The sequence below is a fragment of the Eretmochelys imbricata genome, chromosome 2 (genome assembly GCF_965152235.1).
Source record: "Eretmochelys imbricata isolate rEreImb1 chromosome 2, rEreImb1.hap1, whole genome shotgun sequence".
NCBI lineage: Eukaryota > Metazoa > Chordata > Testudines > Cheloniidae > Eretmochelys > Eretmochelys imbricata.
Genome location: NC_135573.1, coordinates 180,928,789 through 180,951,143, shown reverse-complemented (window position 1 = coordinate 180,951,143; position 22,355 = coordinate 180,928,789). Strand labels below are relative to the sequence as shown.

At 40.2% G+C, this 22,355-nt stretch overlaps 1 protein-coding gene across 1 annotated transcript in view; it reads right to left on the bottom strand.

The window, feature by feature from the left end:
• Positions 1 to 22,029, bottom strand: part of TBX20 (T-box transcription factor 20) — a 45,042-nt gene extending 23,013 nt beyond the window's left edge. Inside the window, exons 1-5 of the mRNA XM_077809235.1 lie at positions 21,903 to 22,029; positions 18,121 to 18,355; positions 15,403 to 15,567; positions 8,497 to 8,605; positions 2,436 to 2,594 (exon numbers count right to left, since the gene is read on the bottom strand). Coding sequence (XP_077665361.1) covers positions 2,436 to 2,594; positions 8,497 to 8,605; positions 15,403 to 15,567; positions 18,121 to 18,355; positions 21,903 to 22,029 — 795 coding nt within the window. The remainder of the gene's footprint in view (positions 1 to 2,435; positions 2,595 to 8,496; positions 8,606 to 15,402; positions 15,568 to 18,120; positions 18,356 to 21,902) is intronic.
• Positions 22,030 to 22,355: the final 326 nt, after the last annotated feature.

Genomic DNA, 22,355 nt, shown 5'->3' with positions numbered 1-22,355 from the left:
TTTTTCAGCCCGATTTGGGACAGGACTCCTCCAGAAACCACTAGTTCTGACACTGACACATTGTGTAGGTTTGGGCAAATCATGTCTACCATAGGAACAACTTCCTCAGGATCGCGGTGGATTCTCCATCACTGACAATTTTTAAATCAAGATTGGATGTTTGTATAAAAGATCTGCTCAAGGAATTCTTCGGGGGAAGTTCTATGGCCTGTGTTCTACAGAAGGGCAGCTTGAGGATCACGGTGGTCCCTTCTGGCTTTGGAACCTATGAATCCAGGAATCTTGAGGGAAACTGACTTAAATCTATTTTTGTGCTAATCAGATTGCCATTTCTCTAACACTAATGACTTGGTATGACATTCCCCGAGTGAAACTTGTCCTATCCGATGATGTGAGCTGTAGCTCACAAAAGCTGATGCTCAAATAAATTGGTTAGTCTCTAAGGTGCCACAAGTACTCCTTTTCTTTTTGCGGATACAGACTAACACGGCTGCTACTCTGAAACCATTCCACATGAGACTCACAACCATTTCTGATCTCACATAGAAATAACATTTATCCTCAGAGACTGTCTCACAAACAATCAGAAGAACATCTGCTAGAAAGCATTTAAAAATGAAATTTGACCTACAATTCAACTCTGTAGCAGTGGTTTGACTGTTAAACAAATGTATGCCCTTTAAATCTTAAAATATGAGATAGTTTGTTGAAAGTGTAATGTATTTAGCTTTTATCTAATAACCTGCAGAAATGTAATCAACCCCCCTTAAAACAGCAAGGAAAGAAATGGCAGAAATGAAAAAATGTTCCATTTTCATTAGTCATAAATAGAATGACAGCATCAATCTCTAGGGGTTCCAGAGATGTTCCATTGAGAAATTTTGCAGTATTCATTGTATGTACTTAGGGAAGTTTTGTTTAGAAATGGCCATGATCTAAATGTCAGCGATAAGCACCAATCTATTGTACAGAAGTAAATTCCAGTTTTAAATTGGATTTTTAAAATTTGGCTGATTTCTACAGAAAGTCAACTGAACGCCCTTTTCTAAACAAATTTCTTGCTGGTGTACTATCTAGATTACTGCATGACTAATTTTCTTTTGCATTCAGTTACAAATGTGAGTTTAAATGGAAACATTTTGAGCTCTGGGGCAGATATTAAGCTAGGTTTGGTGTATGTCATAACTGTAAGAACTCCAAGTCATATCCTTAGAGAAAGAATTTTTAAAATAGTAGGTCAGACTACATGAGCTAGTGATCCCTTCTGGCCTTACACTCTATGAATATGATCTAAAGAGGTGCCTAAGGTACAGTACAATACTTATTTACATTGCTTATTCTCTACAACACACAGTAGCTTCATTCCATTTACCGCAACTGGAAGTTTTGTTTTCTGTTAGGAAATGTTGTACATTTTAGACAGAGTACTCTGAGTCTGTGATCATACAGTCCAAATATCTGGGAAGGTATTTGGCACATTACTAATCTAAACATTTTTAATGTAGGAAAGAAAGTTAGCTAGTGTGTTAGCTATTCTCTTTTAGGATGTGATCCAACGCCCAGAGAAGTCAATAGGAGTCTTTCTATTGACTTCAATATTAAAGGCCTTATCCAATTCCCACTGAAGTGTTTTCATTCAATTGTTTACAAACTTACTAAATTTACTTATTACATCCAATGTTAAAAGCAGGTTCCATTGTTATGATCCTAGTCCATTTTGTGGATGTTATTCATTGGCGTACCAGTTTGATATTCAAATGTATAACTGGTATTATCTAGCCAGTGTGAGAAAGGCCTATTTCTGGGTTGTTTCCCTTACATTTTACCCTTGTAGCTTAATTAGTCAATTTTTAAAGTCCAGTCAGTCAATATATCCAAGCCAGGATATAGCTCAGCCAAAAGCTCTCTGACATAGGATCATTGGAAGTTGGAACAGCCCCAAGGTGAACTGAAAGGGTTAATTTGAAAAGTACTAAACAATAATGGGCCACAGCTTTATCCACGTAGAAATAAAGACTCAAACTAAAAGGCTTGTTTCTGTAACCTTTACTTGTGAATAATTCTTATTGTTCTATGAGTAGCTGTTGTTCTATTAATCCATTGACGTTATTAACAGGGGTGCTGGAACAGTTTGTATAGTGGAGGTGCTGAGAGCCATTGAACCAAACTGTAAACCCTGGATTTAATGGAAACCACGTCAAGCTGGGCCGCACCCCTACTTCCAGCACCTGTGGTTATTAGAAGTACACATGTATATACGAATTACTCTTGAATGGAAAGCGAGCAGGATCAGGCCCAAAGAGAGGAAAAAAGTCCTTGCGAGCTCTCTAACATCAGAGAGACATCTATGCTGAATTAAAAGGGGGAATTTATTAACACAGAGAACTTTAGACAAGTTAATGAGAGTTCTAAAAATGATCTAGCATCACACTCACCAACTGATTCTGGTAGGCAGTGACTGCTGTGAAAACTGTCTCTGGAAAGATAAACGTCCTGAACTCTTCAGATTTCAGATTTAGCAAGGAGGCAGTGTGATCTTTCTTCTTAATGATGTGCACCCTGGGCTGGTACTTGTGCATGGAGTTCAAAATGATCTGAAGCAAAGAGTTACAAAAGGTTGTCCTGAGTTTAAGATTAAGACAACTTGAACAGAACATGACTGTAAAAAGCCAGTGCACATTAAAGTTACAGGGCTACACCATGGCAGCAGTAATGTAGATACATAGGAGCTGACTGTCAGAGATGCTGAGCACCTCCGCTTCCTTTGACTTCAATGGGTGCTCACTTCTGATAACCAGGCCATTAAGGCATAAATTTCAGAAAATGGCCTCCTTTTATGCGTGCACAAAATTCCTGAGCACACTCTCTCCAAGAATTAACACTTGTTCATCCAGGAGCTAGGTTTGACATGTGCACATTCTATCACTTATGTGCAAAGGTGTTTGAAGTTATTAACTGCCTAGGCAAGTTTGAGTGCTTGAAAAGTGTACACACAGGAGTGGGCAACTACAAAGTTGTGAACACACACAAAATGATGCCAGCTTGTGGCTCCTTTGGAAAAATAAATCAGGTGCTTATGGTGCAAACCTGGCTTTTAAAGCAGCTTGTCCTATATACTCAAATCTGACTGCTAAACTAACAGAAATCAAAAAGCAGAGGAGGACCGTGAGTAACGCATCAAAGGGAATATTTGTTGCAAATTTTGCCGTTTTTCTTCATTAACATTTGCTTGTGGAAAAAAATCCATTCTTGTCTAATCCTCCAATGAACTGACTTCAGTGCCCACTGAAACCGTAGGAAAGACACCCATTCACTTCCGTTGGCATCGGGCTGAGTTCTATTTGCCCAGTTTCTAATCACAATACTAGAATATAAAAATGAAATGTAGAGTTAGGTTTGCACCATTTTTCATTCTAGATATAATCACAGCTTTGAGACTAAACTGGCAGTGGGATTGGGTAGGTAGTTCCATTTTACAGGGCTGCAAGGAGCTCACAGGAAATTCAGTACATCATCTGGAATAGCCGATCTACATTCAAAGAAAAGTGTTAAACTGAAAGTCAACAGGAGAAACACAGTCTTTCTTGATAACTCAGTAAATAATGCAGGTTACCTATTGCATTACAGCTGTGCTCTTGCATCAGCTTTGTTACATCAGTCGATTCCTACTGTACCTTTTTCTCCTCCCATTGGGCCAAGTACTGCTCTGACTTGTACTCTGATTTCAGTGGGGATGCACATGTGCAATGGAGAGCAGAATTTAGTGCATTACAATCATCATGAGAATGAGACATCGTTTTAGTGCTTTGTGTAGTAAGCAAACGTTTACCATTTCAGTATTCTTCCTGACTCTGGCTTGCACTCTATTTCTGCATTGATTTCAAGCTCCTTGCTCTCACCTTCAAGACACTGCACAATACATCACCTCATCTACTTCTCTGCCCTTCTCCCACTTCCCCTTCCATCCCCTAGGCTGCTCCAGAGTTTTTCACCTCACTGCTCTTTTGTCTTCTTTATCCACTCCCAACTGTGTGTCACTCTTAGCCCTCCAGATAGTGCATTTCAGTGCCCCTTTCTCTTCTTGCATACAAAACTTTCATAAACAACCTGGTTCATGAAGCGCATCAGCCATAAAGAAACGCTGTACTCTGCGCCCAATTCAAAAGTTATATGAATGATAGTTTAAGTCAGTAGTTCTCAAGTTTATTTGATCGCACCCCCCTTCTTTGTGTCTGTAGTTGTTTACACCTCTTCCCCTCCTCCCCCGTACTGCCACCACACAAGTGCATATACCTTAGGTGCACATGTATACTACTCTGTGTATGCCAGACAGAGATAAGTCTACTCATGTATGTGTTAGATGAACAGTGAATGTGGCAAGGCTCGTAAATATTAGAGCTGGGTGAACACTGCAAATAAGTGTCCACTAATATTTATTCACATTGATAGGTTTAGATTTTCAACGTAGCTTAAGTGATTTAGGCACCCATTGTCCATTGAAGAAAGTTAGTGTCTAACTCCCATAGGCTACTTTGAAAATCCCAGATGAAATGATTACTCATAAGCCATGTTGATACCCTGTGTGTGCATTTTCTGGGAACACGCATGCAATCAAGTTTCTCTAGCACAAATGCCATGCAAGAGTTATACTCAGAGCTGATCTAATCAGGGAATGGAAATAATACCATGTGATATATGTAACCAATCACAGCAAGGCATAAGTAGCAAGCCATAAAGTATATGAAATTTGTGAAAAATTTTACCAGCCTTTTAAAATAAATTTGAGAAAAATCATTCACAAATGTTCCATAAATAGAAAGAAAGACAAAAGTGTTCAACATATTATTTCTATAATTACTCTTAGTTCTAAGATGTAAACCAGAGACACATACAAATGCAGAGTTTTACTGTGTGTTTCCTTGCAACAAACTTTATGTCATGCACACAATGAAAAGACTACTGCCCAGTGCATAGACTGAATACAAATAGTGCCATCACTGTTGTTATGTGTATTAAGGATACAAGTCCAGAAGTCTCAGAATAAGAGAAGAAAAACAAATGCTAAGCTTAAAATTAAAAAAGAACATTTCTTCACTTCAGGTGGATTTTGTTTCAGAAAAAGAACCCTTCTATAAATAGAACACCTCACCACTTTACATCCTGTAACAACAACCAGAAGTGTCTTTCAGGGGATGGAAAGAACAAGTGACCATAAAAAACAGGGGTTAGCATAGTTTCAACTTTTGTATCTGAAAACCGAAAATATTAAGGCATTTTAAGGCCATTAAGACTCCCTCATGAGCCAATATGGCTCGTCAAATGCAATGAACATTTTAATAGGCCAAATAAGAGAACCAGTCAGAGAAAAGGAGCTTTTTAAATTCAAAGGTGCCATTTCAGAAGGCCTAAAAATCAAAGCTGCTTAACTCAAAAATATCATTGCCATAATTCAAAGAACCATCTGTTTCAAAGGCTTCATAGAATGAATTTGTTTCATAGGTCTATACAGTATCTGGTGATGGTATTTACATATTGACAACTACTCCAACATAAAAGGACACAAAAATTAAATGGAGAGTATTCTAAAATAAATACATAGACCAATATGTTCTTCCCACAGCGTTTGGACCTGGTACTATAGTCCTTGTGTGGCACTGGATGTAAACAGGAGTGTTGCATGCAACCGGGATGCACTGTCAGGTCCTTTGTCTTTGGTGAGATCTTCCTTTATGGAAATGCCATCATCTTATGGTACATTGGTGCCCAGCAGATTTAGGATCAGACTCTAGTGGCTCCCTGCACACGTGAGCAAGAAAAGAGGAAAGTTCTCTGCCTTGTTTCTCTGATTCTCCACCTGTGCAGGGGGTAGTCATGATCCAAGTGGTTGTATTCCTTGATGCAAGATTTGAGGGAGTCATAGTACTAGCCGTGTTACCACATACCGCAAAAAGGGTAGCCGTGGGTGAGGGTATGGACAGGCCCTTCCATCCTGCTACATGCTTTAGTTAACCAAATGAGGGGGAGAACATAGACTGCACCTCCAAAAAGGAGGTGGAGGTGCTGTCTCCAGCACCACCAGAGGCATTCTCGCTGCCTGACTCTCCTCAGGTAGAGTGGCTGCAGCCACTTCCACTAAGGCTATGTCCGCACTGCTCTGCCGCCGTAACGTGTCCCGTGTCGCTGGTCTATGCCAACGGGAGAGAGTCTCCTCGTGGCATAATTAAACCACGCTCAACAAGCAGCAGTAATGAAACTTATGTCAGTCAGTGGTGTGGGGTTTTTCTCCCACACACCTGACGGACAAAAGTGCTAGTGGAGACAAAGCCAAATTCAGGGCACATCCACGCCCCTCCCAAACATGATGCTGTTGCTTTGAAAGTCGCAATCTGGCCCTTAATAATTGCATAAGGAGATGACATCAGCAGCACTCGTAGCCATTCTATCGGACTATTTGCTACGCCAGTGTGTGTTCTTTGTGCAGGATTGTCCCCTTGTGTGGTATTCACAGAAGTGGGTTTCACTATAAAGTGATCGTTTGCAGCATTAGCTCAGGAAAGTGATTTTTTTAAAATGAACTGCCTTGCGTTTACAAAAAATATATTTGTTACAGCATGTAGACTGTCAGATTTTATATACATATATAAAAATGTCTTAGATGGTTTAAGAAAATAAATGCTTCACTCCTACAATGAATTGCACACAAGGGCATCCCTTTACCCACCTGGAGCCTCACTGATGTCAGTGGCCTTTGCATGCACAACATTCAGCCACACAGATCTCATTGCAGGATCAAGACCTTAGGGCATGATCCTACGCTCATTGAAACAAAACAAAAACAAAAAACCGGCTTTGCTTCTAGAGATCTCTTATGGAACAAGAGCAAAAAACAAAAACAAAAACATGCTAGCCAGAAAAGTGTGTGGGGAGAGGATTTAAGAAAAATATACCTACAGCTCTTTAGAAAAGAATAGTGTGTTGGCATCTGTTCTTTTCTTTTTTTGCTTTCAGGAGGTATTTCCCATGAAAATGCTTTGGCTCAACACTGCTGTCCTTAAAACTCTCATTCATACTGGAAATATTCCTACTGGACAATTCAAACAGCAACCTGCTTTATCAAACACTCTGAAAAAGCAGTAAATAACCCACTGTAGGAGGAGGGGGTCTCCAATGTCTGATATCCCCATGCCTCAGTTTCCTTAGTTCGTATCTTACATGCCTCCTCCCTCCATAATTTATCTTTCAAAACCAGCTCTCCTTTCCTGGGGTCTCACTTATTAACACTAATTTACATAGTCTAAATCTTGTACAGGAAACCCTCCCATCCTGAGCCTACTCTTCAGGCTTGGGTTCCCTCAGGACTTCTTCCCACCAAGTTAGACAATTCACAAGGTCTTGAGCCTTCCCATGAAAAGGTTTCCCAGCAGAGAGCCACTGCTGATCCTCCCGCACCAGGTCAGGCTCCCAGCCACCTGCTCCCAGCCACCTGCTTTCTCTTTTCCAAGCCCGTTAACTTAGGAGGAAAACCTGGCACAGATCACAGTGGGGACTTAAACCCCTTAAAGGCCCGAGTTCACCCCATGACGCCCTGTGTTTAATTTATGTAAAGGTTGAGTGTTTCTATAGCCAACACAATTGACTTTGGAGCAACTTTGTCTTTTTAATTTTACATCCTTTGTTTCAGTGTTGGATTAACCCTTCCTGGTGTGTCAGGACTACATTACTGACACCAAGCCCAGTCCACTTTGGGTCAGCAAGTAAAAGACATGCCCCTGTTGAACCCCTCCCATGTAGATTGCTTAGGGCACTGACACCAAATTCAACAGAGCAGGATTTGCAAGTATACATGACAAGGCACTTGGTAGCGTCTAAGAGATCAGAGCACTATCCAGTGGGGCAAGTCAAAGCAAAAGAGAGATGGAAACATATTAGACAAAACCATGTGTGTCTCTTTTCTCTTCTCTTTGACACTGGATGTTGCCCCTGATTTAGGTCTGGATTCTGCCCCTTTGATAGCAGTGGAAATGGGATCAGAACACTATGATGATCTGGGCTTTACCCCATCCATCCCGTTAATAAATTAATATACAAATGATAAATCATGGAAGCTAAAGATAGTTCTTTTTTTACAAGCTGTCTATGGCCTTGGACTGCAATGGGTAATGCCACACATCTCCCACGAAAGGTAAATGTGACACTGATGAAAGGTGTTGAATTGACAAGCCAGGGAGTCTGAAGTCATCTGATCATCTCCAGCAGAGGGCAAACCGATGAGTACAAACTTTCCCACAAGCCTCTGCCATTGCACTGCCACTGACATGAAGGGACCACTTGTAAAGGTTGAAGGGTAGGTCAGTCTCAAAGCCCATTTGAACTTTTGCCATTGGGATCAGAGTGCCAAGAAGTGTGCCAATTAATGTCATACTGTAACAGACTCATAGCTAATTTGTGCTGTTTTTTTTTTTTTTTTTACTCCTTACCACAGAGTAGGTTACTCACATGCCCATGTTGATCCAGTTCATTGTTCGTCAGTTTCACTTTTTCAAAGGACACCATCTGCTTTAATAATTGTTCCCCTGTAAATGGAGAATCAGGGTGCACATACAACCTAAAAAAACAAACAAACACAGAGGTCTTACAGTCAGATTTGTGTAAATGGTACTGACTTTATAAACATGTATCCACACAAAATTAAAATAAGTCTTATGCCTTCACGATATCCAATGGCCTCACCAAGATGTATTTTCTCAAATCTTAGAACCACACTGATCTAACAGCAAAGCAAGAAATATAGGATTCCCTTAAGCTGCATCCATGAAATACCATAACTACTAATGAAAAATTATAGAAGACATGACTGAGTTCTTCACCCACTGGAATATAATGAAGAATCCATCTTTTTAAAGACTTTCTCATTCACTAAGCATATTATTCTTTTATAAGCATAACTAATTCTATCTAAGCAGTGGATAAAAATAATCTAAAATAGAGACATTATTTCACTGTTATGTCTTTTTTCCAAAAGAAAAAATGATCATGTCTTCCAGCAGCTGTACTAATAAGCGCTTAAAATGACAATGACTCCAGCTCAAAGAACAAGGCATACTGCAGTGAGAGAACTAGTCAGGGAACCCAGATAAGTTGTATTTTTTCTTATTATTAATGTGAAGCTTGGTAATTATTTTCACCTGCACTGGGTCACTTTAGTTGTGATAACATTAATAAGAAGATAAAGGTTGCAGTCAGATACAGTGGTTTGACATGAAAAAAAAATCATTGCCTCCATGTAGTTAACAAGCTGCTACTTGGGAAAGCTGGCAGGATGAAAGGAAGCGCAGAGGATGTGTGAGAGGCTTATGTTGTGACCAGACAATTACAAGTGCTGGGCTCTTTAGCATATATAACTTGTATGTAACTGAAAATGATTTAATACTATTATTTGTTTGTGACTTTTAATGAAAGGAAGTTGTCCCAGATCCTCAGCTGGTGTAAACTGGAGTTATTCCATTTAAGTCAATGTCGATTAACACCATCTGAGGATCTGGCCCATTCTCTTCAACTGACTTATTTGGCCCAATCTTGGAATCCTCTCATTACGTCTGTGGGCCAGGTCTGAGACTCATAATAGAAATTACAAGTTATCTCTTTCAATGCATGATTGCTTTTCCAGGTGCTTCTTTGCCCCAAAAAGAGTGCTAGATGTACATCATTGAGCGGTAGGTCCCTCGTATCTGAAAGAGGGTGTGGGATGGGAAAAACAGTGCACCATACTCAGTGTTGTTGACTCTCATGGTTTTATCATGAGACTTGTAATAAATGGTGTTTATCTTAAACCCCCAGCTCTTGGAGTTATGTTATTTCATGAGCACCTCAGCTTTCATTTTAAAAAAAAGGTCTTTAGCCCTCATGGTTGTGGATAAGAGATAAAAATGTTAACCCTACTGGCTCAAAAGCCAGAAGGTAAATAAAAAAGAACCCAAGATGTATTGTTTTTAAATCTCATGATTTGTAAGCCAGTCTTGTGATTTTTGGGAGCCTGACTCATGATTCTGAATGGTTGGGTTTGGCAATACTGCACACCATTTTCACAGAGAATCAATCTTACCAAGATATGACTAACTAGGATCAAAGAGCCAAACTGTTTCAGATGTATGTTTGGAGAGTGAGTAGAGACTATTCTGTGTTTACCTGCTGGGCACAGTTACCTTAAACCAAACACACACAGTTAACTCTTGCCACAGCTATGGGGCCCTATACATTGGTTGAATACTAACAGTCACCTTGATGGGAAAGTCACAGAGGGAGGTCATCCCCCGTGCCCTACCCATGGTTGCTTGCACATATTAATGTGCACTGTTGGCCATGAGAATTTTTCTTCAGAGATTTTGCCTGTGGCACCATAGATCTCAACCACTTTTTTGGATTTTAACTCACTGGTTAGTCCCAAGTAATTTTCTCTTTACACATTTGCATGTGCCTTGCATCGTACAGAAATATATGGCCCCACATGTTTGAACCGTACCGATCTACAGACTTCTCCCATAACCATATCTGGTAAACCAAATGCAGGATGATTCAAAATTAGATATAGTGGGCGGCTGGTGCACAGAGAACTGATGAACAAATAGATTAGAGAAATAAACACAGGCATTCCATTGGAATACACAGTACTCCCAGTGAAGTTAGTGAGCACTTTGCTATGAGAGGTTCAGTTCCATTTACAAAGATTTTAGGAGCCACATTTTGATATAAATGTATGGTTTACTGTAAGTTATTTTACATTACCTGCAACAGTAGTCAAGGTTTAAGCTGATTACTTTAGGTTCCTTCTAGTGTATTCATTACATTTACCTTTTGTTCAGTTTGTTAATATTGGGCCTGATCCTGGAAGCCCTCCAGGCCTATGACTTTTAACTGACTTAATCTGTACTTTGTACAGACAGAAAGTTGGCAGAATCGGGCTCAAATTTCAAGTTTGAAAATGTAATAAAAAAAGTTTCTTTGCTACTGTCTGTTACAAATGCATAAATAATACACATTCAATCCCCAGACCATTATGGGTCTGTTAGGCTAGCCAAGTCAATGAAGCAAAAACATTTCTCAATGCAAAAAGGGAGAGGAAAGAGGGAGGGTACAGTATAAAGGTACATGCAGGAATTTTTAAGACTGGTATTTCTTTCCAACATTCTCTGTAGCTTGTAAGACAGACAGAAAGAAAAAAATCTATCCCTGGAAGCACTTTAAAAGCTTTACAAGGATTTTCTGAAAAGTGTTTTTATTCAAGTCACATAAACTTGATTTAAATGTTGACAGCAGGAAGAAAAGGATATAATTGTTATTTATAGTGAAGATCCATGAAGGGATAATCTTCCCAGTGGCATCATATAGTACTTATTAATTTCAAGTACCGTTGTTGTTCTAGTGTTGAAAGCTACTTTTATAGTAAAATAAAGAAAAACCTTAAGGCCCTAATCCTGAAGCAATTTACACATCTGCATAACTGTACTCCCATGAATAATCTCATTGACATCACTGAGACTATTCATATTGGTAGAGTTATCCATGTACGTATATCTTTGAAGGATCAGCATCTTAATGCCATAGGTTCTGTCTGATCCTGCAAACACTTAAGCACATGGAGTAGCCCCAATTATATGTCTCATGTTACTAAAGTTAAAGCCCAGGTGTGTTTGCAGGCTTAGGATCTTAGAAATCATTTAGGTGAAAATGTAACCACTGACCTGATACTGGGAGCAGAACTGAACTCAAATTTAAGTCAATAGGAGTTTTACCTTTAATTTCAATTTGAGCAGGATCAGGCCCTGAAACTTTATTAAAATAAATAAATAAAATAAATAAATAAAACAGTATTAAAATATTGGTTTTAAAAATAATTTTATATCATGTGCACCCAGCACAAAAATATAAAAAAGAAAGGGTCATTTGTTTATCTGTGTTGTCAGCAGCCGAGATTTATGACAAACCTACCCAAGTTGTGGGAATTCCCACTACACATCTACAAAGTGTTGTGTACAGTTGATATACAGTTATCATAAAATCCTGCAAGACCCCACAGCATCTCAGAAAGTACCCAAGGGATTCAGCAGTTTTCAGCTCACAACACTGCAGTCAGATTATTCAGATTTAAGAGAGCAAAGAGAAGGGTGCAAGAAATCAAAAAAGACACAGATAGGTAAACACCACTTTAAAAAAATAGCAGTTATCAATTACTTAACTTGCAGCAATACATTTAAACAGATCTTATTTGATAAAATGTTAGCACTGACATGCCAAAACCAGCAACAGATCAGTGTAACACAAATACACCAGAGCTCCCCAAATCCTGCCATCCTTTACAGATATTACCTTCCTTCTTCCACAAGGAAATATTATGTTTTTCAATAAGAAATAAAACTGTGAGTAAGCAGCAAATTATTATGTTAACAGAAGGGCTAAAAGAACAACCTATAGCCTGGTTTATGATCCATATTGTTTTGGTTAAACATGGTGAAAATGAAGCAGGGACTGTCATTTGCCATATGTTTGTACAGATACTGTACCTGATTGGGACCTCTAAGTACTGCCACAATACAAACTTTAAACAATACTACTAATAAAATCATATAGAGCTTGACCGTGGTCCCGTCAAAGTCAGTACGAGTTCAGCTGGTGTGAGATCAGCCTCTTCATGTCCACATAATATATTACTCTGAATTTTTTTATTGAGATGATCTATATTAGCTAGCTACAAAACCAACATATGGATTATTAGCATATCTAAAGGGATCCAAAATGCACTGGATGCAAGAAACCAAGAATCCCATCCTAAGGCCATTTGTGTACTTTCCTGAACTATTATTATTATTGATGTTATTTTGACTGTAAACTCTTTGGGGCAGGAACCATCTTTTTTGGTCTGTGTTTGTACAGCACCTAGCAAAATGGGCTCCTGATCCAACTGAAGCCCTTATGTGCTACCACATACAAATTAATGAATAAAGAAGAAAAGAAAAAGAAAAGGGAAAAGTAAATTATTGTTTTCCCTGAAAGCAAACACAACTGCTAACTTGCTGAATCTGATGTACCTTTGTCATCCGAGCATAGACATTTTTTCACTGATACAAAACCTGAACTGCCTACCAGAGATCAGCAGTCTGTGAGATGTCATGTGTTCTGTAGGATTGCTCGCATTTGGCCCCATATTTGCGCACAAGAAAATGCTTCCATTTTTTCCTACCTATCTTCGGTATTTCTAATGTGCCTGTCTTTATAGCGTCCAAGGCCTGGCTCTGCATTTAGAACTCTGCAGGTGGGCCCCAGTGCACACGCAGAGCCCCATTGAATTCAAAGAGGTTCCTTGTGGACACAGGAGTCCACCCATATGGGTCTCAGTGCAGGATTGGGACTGTGACCCTAAGCACCCCTGTATTCAGACTCTACACATGGTTGCAATGATGTTTGTACAAAATATGCCTTGTAAGGTATCATTTCAAAACTCATAACACACTGGTCATTAATGTCAGTGTAAAATGCATGGGTTACCCTTACAAGTGAAGTTATGTATTCCCTCTGTATAATGTTACTAGAGCATGTTTAAGACAAAGAGAGTAGCCGAAGTAAAGGTGATAAACAGGTATGTCCTAGAAGGAACATTGGTTTACCTCAATTTACATACTAACCATAAACAAAGCTATCAAGCTAAACCAGTGGGGTTGTCTTGAGCCTGAACTCGAGAGACAGAGAACTGACATGACTCCTGCCCCTCAGGCAGACACAGGAGACTGAATCCCCAGAAGGCCTTCCTGAGTTTGAGAACAAAGACAATTCTTTGGGAATGAGAAAGGTCCTGACAGAGAGACAGTCGGCCGTGCAGGACAACGAATAATTGGTGAGAGAAACCATCTTAAACAAAGACTGTACCTTGCTAGATTAAGTTTTAGACTTTTAGATGCATTTTCACTTTTATTTGCTTGTACCATATCTGCCTTTATTTCTTTTATTTGGCATCATTTAACCTATGTCAAGTTGTTAATAAACTTGTTTTATTTCAATCTAAACTAACCCAGTACTGTGTTTGAAGTGAAGTAGTTGCTTACTCCAGTTAATGTGGCAAGGTGCTGGGTACGGACTCTTTAAGGGAGCAAACAAACCTTATTATGTCTCTGAGTGGTCCAGGAGAGAGCTGGATATTTCAGGGCAGATGGTTTGGAGGAAATTCGGGACTGGGGATATGTTGGGGTCTCTTGGCTTAGAGATAACCAAGACTGGTGGAGATCAGAGTGTGGCTGTGGTGTAACAAGCAGGCTGCTGGAGTCAGAGTTGCTGAACCAGGGCTTACCACACAGATACTCAGTGCATGCTCGTATGCTGGCTGAGAACATCCAGACAGGAAGCTACAGCAGCAGCTCCTTTTAAGACACGCAGGGTTACAGGACAAGCAATGACACAACCTCTCACTGGCCTGGGCTGCAGCCCAAAACGCGACAGAAGCCTAACGCTCCAATTCAGAAAAATCACCAAGGCATCTGCTTACGTCTTAATTAAGTCGGTGGTGCTTGAGTAGGTCCTTAACGCCAACCTTGTTCAGCACAGACGTAAGGACATGCTTACATGTTCTGATAAATTGAGACCTACGTGCTGAAGCTTAGCTAGCTCTGTACCGAAGCTGAGGCAACCTGCCTGCCCACATGTTCCACAACGAGTTCACAACCATGTCGCACCAATTGCTGTGAGGCAATCGTTTTAGAAGTGAACTGTCTGTTTTGGTCATTGCGAAAAAGGGGTTAACTTATTTAACTTTATTTATTATTCCAAAGTTTCAGAAATCCTACATTTCCTGAAAAAATGACCCTTGTGTGTGTGTTTTTATATTTGATACATGCACACTAGGTGACGTAAGAGATGAGTATAGTACAGTAGTAAACTCATTAATTGGAAAACATTGGTCAGTGGTTAGTAAATAATCTGGAAATTCTACTTTAAATGGTATCAAAGCTGTAATTTAATATTTCTACTGGCATTGAGCTGAAGGCACCTGGATTGCTTTAAAAAGGAGGCCCAAAGGAAAAAAGTCATAACAAGAGGAAAATAAAAGTCTTTTTTAAAGTTTCCTTCTCTTTTGATTGTCAGAACCATTTTTTGTAACTGATCCTCAGGCCAAATCCTGCTTGCCTTTGGAACCTCTAGCATAAGTCAAATATTTGGCTCATGTATGGATACAGGACTTGACAGTGCACCACTGAAATTAATGGGAGCGTTGCCATCAGCTCCAGTGGACAAAGACTAAGGCTCTTAGAGCACCGTTTGCAAACAGCTTTGAATGATCATTCAAAGGTACTTTTTCAGCATTTTCTTTAAAAAAAAAAAGAGAGAGAGAGAGAGAGATCAACTATGAAATGAACAAACCTTGCAGGAAGCGGAGGGTCAGCTTTTCCAGCTACCAACCAGGAAGATCTGTGGTAAGCGTATCTATATCTCTTATTGTCCACTGGAACTATATCCATTAGCACTATGTACCTGGCCTCAGGATCCACTCCCGAAAAGGAAACCCTAATAGTAGGAAACATCCTCCTGAAATAGAAGGAAATTAGAAAATAAACATATGAAAAGGCAGCAGAAAAAGGAGCTTTTGAAATGTTGCTCCAAATTTTAAAAAAAAAAATTACATTCAAGTCACCAGGAAGAAAAAAATTTCAAAATATTTATATTTCAATTTGATGGGCATTTAAACCATCTGTAGCCCTATAAAATACACATAGAACGGATACCCTGATATTAGAGTAATTTTTTGAAATAGGAGGAAATATAAATTTTTATATGGTATATATTTTCTGCCTAGAAGTTAAAGTATAATTATTCTAATTTCAGAGTATCATTCGTATAGACACAGTGTGATTTTTTTTTCACAAATATACATATATATATTGGAGCTGAGAAAATATTGCAAAAACTATTTTCATTAGTACTTCTGCAAATGTTGAACTTATTTTCTTTTACTCTGTTAACGTTTTCCAGAAGTATTCCAGCAAATGCGCTTTCTTTACAAGAACTTTGGTGAAAAATTAATGTTAAGACTAAACGCTCCAATATTTACCAAAAATGGCATTTTAAATTGCTTAAGTAATAAAAACGAGCACTTCCAATTGCAAATGTTACACCTGATGTTACAACACAAAACATGCATTGCTATTTGATATTTACAAAAATCATATAATCAGGGAATTAAACTACTACTAAGTGACTTACACAGCTACCAAACATAACACAAATTGTGAATTTTCAAAACTGTTTTTGACTGACCTAAAAACCAACAGATTTTTACTGGAGAAATTTATGAGTAACTTAAAATAAGTATGGGGGAGTTGCACATGAGTTGTGACCCTAAAAAGGAGACATTTGTCAAATTTATATTATGATTTATTTCTCCAGGACTCTCTCTGTGTGTGCACAAATACACAGCTACAAAGTTATAACACAAAGTAAAAATTTTAAAAAACTATATAACATAATGTCACAAAACTATATAAAAACTATATAAATTCACAAAGATCACCTGTCTATGTTGCTCTGGTTTACAGCTAATAAAGGGCCCAATTCTGCTTCCACTGAAGTCTATGGTCATTATGGCTTATCTCTTGTTATTTCAGAAGCTTTTGCCTAGATCCTGCCCAATTGTCCACAAAGGGTTTGAACCTAGCCACTGAATCATTGGGAAGTCATGCAATTAATTTCAGTGGGATCAGGAGCAGCACAATCATAGAACAGACTCTGTGATGTGCATAGTCTACACTCTACAGGCACTTTCCCAAGCAGAGAGATGTCCCCTAAACCAGTAGGGCCCCAAATCCAAAACCCAGTGAAATCTCTAGAAGCCTTTGATGGGGCTGGAGGGGGTTACTTCTTAAATTATAAAGGAAAGGAGACAAAGCAAAGTGAAAAGCATCTTCCTTAAATCTGCAAAAGGGACATTGGAAGCTCAGGCTTTTAAGGTCTCCACAAGAATCCAAATGCATCTGAAGTTCTTTCCTGCATTTACAAATTGCCTATTACATCTAATTCATTGTACCTCTCTCAGTGTCTATCTGGGCCAATGTTTGGGAGCAACCTCTACTCAAAGGATCAGAACCAACAAGTGCTCAATGCTAATGGCATGGGAAGCGTGCCTCTCCAAAGTGAAAGGCCGGACTCTCCTGTACAAGAGCTAAGAGGATCAGTGCGTGGGAGGAAACTGAATGATGCACCCTTCCCAACAGCTACCCCGCTTCCCAGGAGCTCTGAGTAGGATACTTGCAGCACCTCCAGCACAATCTGGTAACACCAGCAGATGTTGATCGGTCAGCGGATTGCACCAGGAGCTTTCCTCTCCAGGAAGCTCCATGGTGTCTGTGTGACAAAGAACCAGCTGGACCTCTCTCTCTCTGACCATGACAGGCATAGTGCTGGCATAGGGCCTGCAGGGGGCGCTAAGGGACTCTATAGTAAACCCAGGGCAAACAATTTTAAAATAAATGGGATTTTAAAAAAAAAAATACTTGTTTCTTTTGGGAGTTCGGGGTCAAACTTGTCATTCTAAAAACGAATGTAGAATAGTGTTTTAAACCATGTAGCGGGTTGGGAGCGGGAAATGCATGCAATAGTTTAGCACGGGGTGCAGACGGTGCAACTTGGGAGGATGATCCTGGGGGTGAGCATTGCTCAGAGGCCCGGGGGAGCGACCCATCCCGAGGGCTGGACACCTCTCTTCCCAGCTCAGACGCACACCGGGATAAGAATAAGCTTGTGCTTTGCAAGCAGAGCCCACCCCCCCACCCTTAGCACCAGGCGCTGCCTGGTGGCCCCAGCGAGTCCCAGGGCCCTTCGGCGCCTGCGGGCTGCTCCCCTCCATCACAGATGAGCCAGCGCTCGCAGCTGTTCTGCCTCCCCTCCACCTTGCCGGGTGTAGGGCGAGTCCCACCCAGCCCTACAGCAGCTGGCCGCATTTTTTTTTTTTTTTTTTTTTTTTTGTAATTCCTTGGGGTTTTCTTTACAAGTCCCTTGTAACAGGCCGGCAGCACAGAAAACGGGGCGAGTACACCGCCCCCCCCCATTCATTCCCCCGCTCCCCATGCTGCTCTCCAGCCTTACCTGCCAGACTTGGTGATGATCATCTCGGTGCCCAGCTCGTGGAACTTGTCCCACAGCTCCTTGGTCTCCAGGCTGCAGGAGATCTTAGCCATTTCCTCACTGGGGATGATGGGGGTGGTGGGGATGAGGGGCTCGGTGCAGAGGGCGGCAGGGCTGGCGCTGAACTCCCCGTGGGGATCCAGGCTGGACAAGTCACTCAGGGGCTGAGCGCAGGAGGATTTCTCAACAAATTGTTCTGAAAGAGGAGAGAGAGAGAGAGGGAGATGACAATGAGGAGAGACGATCATTGCTCTGAAATATAAGGCATTTAGGTTCTGAGCCGTGTAGACAAGGACTCCATCAGGAGCCAGTAGTGCAATGGGCTCCTGTCTAAATCTAAACCACTGTACAGGTCCAAGTCTTTCCAAAGTCACTAAAGATTTTTGGGAGTGTAACTTGAGACGCCTTAAAATGGGCCTGATTCTAAGAGTCCCTCTTAAAGGGACTGCTATCCAGGTGTCACACGGACACTGAATCCCTTAAACTAGCTTGGGGGTGGGGGGGTAGGGGGGGAAGCTTGGTCCCTGGGAATATTATCTACTGGAGAGACTGGACATGAACTGCTTTCTGCTGTAGTATTTCCAATGGAGGAACAAATGCAGCCCTTTCAGGATCATGGACATTCTCGCATCTCAAATGACAGGAGGTCCAAAAATAGGAAGCTGGGAAATTTCTCCCTCAAAGGGACTCAGGACCGGAGGAGAGAAACCCCCGGCTTTCCCTACATCTGAATCTCAAGAATGTCGATCATTTATATACAGTGACGTTTCCCCCACTTCCCCGAGCCCAGAAAGCATTTCCAGAACTGAGTGTTCAGAGAAGAACATAAGAACGGCCACACAGGGTCAGACCAATGGTCCATCTAGCCCAGTATCCTGTCTTGGTGCCTGGTGCTTCCGAAGAAATCAACAGAACCGGATTAAGTTAAAAGTTTCAGAAGAAAATGATCAACAGGGGAAGAGACTTGACTGTATATTTGCACTGGTTTTCTACCCTCGTGTGACCAGAGATCCTTGTGCGGAGGGCACTTCAAACACACAGGAAAGCTGATTGTCCAATATCTCCTGCTAATAGGGGATTTCAGTGGAAAGGTCACTTTGCCACTGACCACAGGATGACTAATTCTCATTAAAACAGGAGCATTCGGCTCCAGTTTTGATAAGGGCAGACTGCGCAAGTCAGTGTGATTGAATGCAGGAGAGTTTTCTAATTGTTTCCATTATCATAACCCTTAAAAAGAAACTTCTTGAGTGTGATGCAGGAGATATTTTGTGGGTAGAAAGTGTTTTGTGGGCGGCGTGGATATAACTATAAAACAGAAGCCAACACAGTAAGAGGGGATTCTGAAGTCTTTGCAGAGACTCATTCTTGTTCTTTCCCCTCTCCCCTTTGTTATAATTACAGTTTTGCAGGTATCCTAACAAGGTTGACCAAACACTTCGCCTTAAATCTTTTAAACGACTGCGCTTACAGTAAATGAAAGAGAAGAAAAATACAGCTAACACATTTTGAAAGCAGTCAGTATATTTACCAGAATACACGATTATTAAACAAAAGATGTACATGTGTTGTTTGGAAACTGGCGTCCTCAAAAGAGGTTTTAAAAATAATCTATATCTGGCGTTGGGATATTTTGCCCATCAGTAAATTATGGATAATACAGAGACAATGCTATTAATATTTTGTCTAGGATAAATGTATGTGCAAACACTTCAGACTATTATTTTCTTACTTCAAAGAAACATACAAGTTTTGTAAAGTACATTTAATAGTTTAACTTAATTTTCATCTGAAACGAAACCAATTCAAAGAGAGATTATTATTAGAATAATCTCTTCCGTGTTATGTTAGAACTTTAACGAATTCCACTGTCCTGGTTTCATTTTATACGATCTTGGATCAAAAATACAGCAATATGCTTGTCATATTATTTGAATCTCCAGACTCAAGCGAACTTTACTTGAACAAATACGCTGTTAAAATCACAAAGCAGCGATTTCTCCCCCACATCCCCAAAATACAAATATCGAATTAGGATATTTGGTGTACTAGATTATTTTTAATGTGTTTTGGAACATGAGAAGAAATCGAATATGACTTGAAGAAGTGTTTCCAGTAGACATAGACAAAAGCACTGAATAATCCAAAAGGGAAGTTAAATACTGCATTCTGTGTCAAGCACACATTTTATAACGTATCCGGCCTACATCCCATCATAAACCAAAAATTAGAAAACAAAAAGAATATTTAAAACACACGAAAGATTTTGTAGATCAGCCAGTGTACAACTTTATTAGATGTAGCAGATATCAAGCGATCTGGCAATACTTAATCCGTCCAATTTTGGTTTAATACTATTAATCTAGACCCTACCATTCTGGAGAAAGTCTTTTTTTTTTTTTTTGTCTTTTATTTTTGGTAATTTTCTGCGAGTTTCTGGATATAGGCATAAAAAAATCTGGACGTTCAACTCGGTCGTCTTGAATCACATTCACTAAAGGGTTTAAATAATTGTAAGCGAACGCATTTGTTGAAACTCACAATGACTTACTATTCAGAATGATTATGTATTAAACATAAATAATTTGATTTTTGCTTCTCACAGGGTGCATAGGCTAAGTAATCAAAGGATAAGAAACAAAAACTTTCAGAACGGTTTACATAATTTCATTAGCGCTTGTTAACCTGCAAACAATAGCGTAATAATTGTTTTCGGGTTTTGTTTGTTGTACTTCTTAAAGTACAGGTAATTTACATAACAATTTAAAGTAATGTCTCTTGCATCATTCACATGAGTGGAGAGAAACGTATCTGCCTTCTTCCTCACAGACTGAAATTTTCTATAAATGGTAAAGGTTGTTAAATAAACAGTGTCACTAAAAGTGGACTAATTTGGAAAACGGTTACTGGTTAATGTTCTAAACTACCTCGACTGAAAATGACGGCAGGAATAAAAAAAAGATGGCTTTGTGATAAAGTTTTAGCTTCCGTAAGGTAAATAAATATAAGAACTTAAAACAGAAGATACAAAAGTTATTCTGTGACTTGTGCCGCAGTCTAGCGAATTTCGCAATTAAACAGCAATTTTAAAATTCTCTTGCTGGTGCTAGTTATTTATTAAAATTACTCATGTTCTCCCATTAAATGCAAGTACGCGAATGAAAATATGAATGTGTATATCATGCACTCTAGCTTTATAATTTGCTAAAATTGGATCCCAGCTTGGCTAACTTGCCCTTTTATGTATACCCTTTGCAACTATTACTGCCTCCAAACCTCAGGTTTCAGCGACATCTGGACTGGTTGCGTTGAGTTTTGGTGTTATTCTGAGGGAAAGCCTAGCCTTAAAACAGTAATCAATGCCACAAGGAACCAATTTAAAATACAGGAAAATGGACTGACAATAGTCAAATGCGTTAGTATTTCTTTGACCAGACTAAAAAGAACACACAGAGAAAGCCAGAACATGGACCAAACTCAGCCTGGATTCCTCACACATCTGCCGCGTAGCATTTAAACAATTTCCTTTACTTTCTTTGCTTCGTATCTGTTGGCTTCGCGACACTGTGTTCTGACTTTCAAAGCATTAAGTGACACGCAACGCCCCTCCCTCCCAACAGATATTTGACTTCATTCCTCTCTAGCTACCTGCTTCCTGGAACGGACCAGAGATCCGTTTGGGCAGGACCGACACAGGATCCAGTCCCGCGGCTGAGACAGCAGGGCCCAGGAATACAACTTACCCAGCGGTTTGATGGTGCTCTCTGCACTTTCCTTTTCTTTCGAGCTTCCACTTGACATGAGAGCAGCAATGGAGAACGCGTTGGCTCTGGAGGAGAGCTGAGGTTTGGGGGATGCTGTGTACTCCATGATCACAGAGTAAATCCTACACACACCAAGCAAGAAGGTCTTAAATTGATCCCCAGCTTCCAGCCAATAACAAATAAAAATCCTACAAAACTAAGCAGCGGAGCCACCCGAGAGAACACAGAGCCGGCTACTCGGCCCGGGAACCAAACTTAGGAGAGCTTGCGGGGCCGGGGGAGGCAAGGAGACACTGCGGGGCCCACCACTTTGTGTGTATGGAGAATAACTAGGATTTCACAACGCCCGCGGGGTCGGATCTAAGGCCCCGGACAGGATTAGGTTAAACTGTCACCATCCTCTCCCGGGCGCTGCGCTAGATGGCTCGCTGC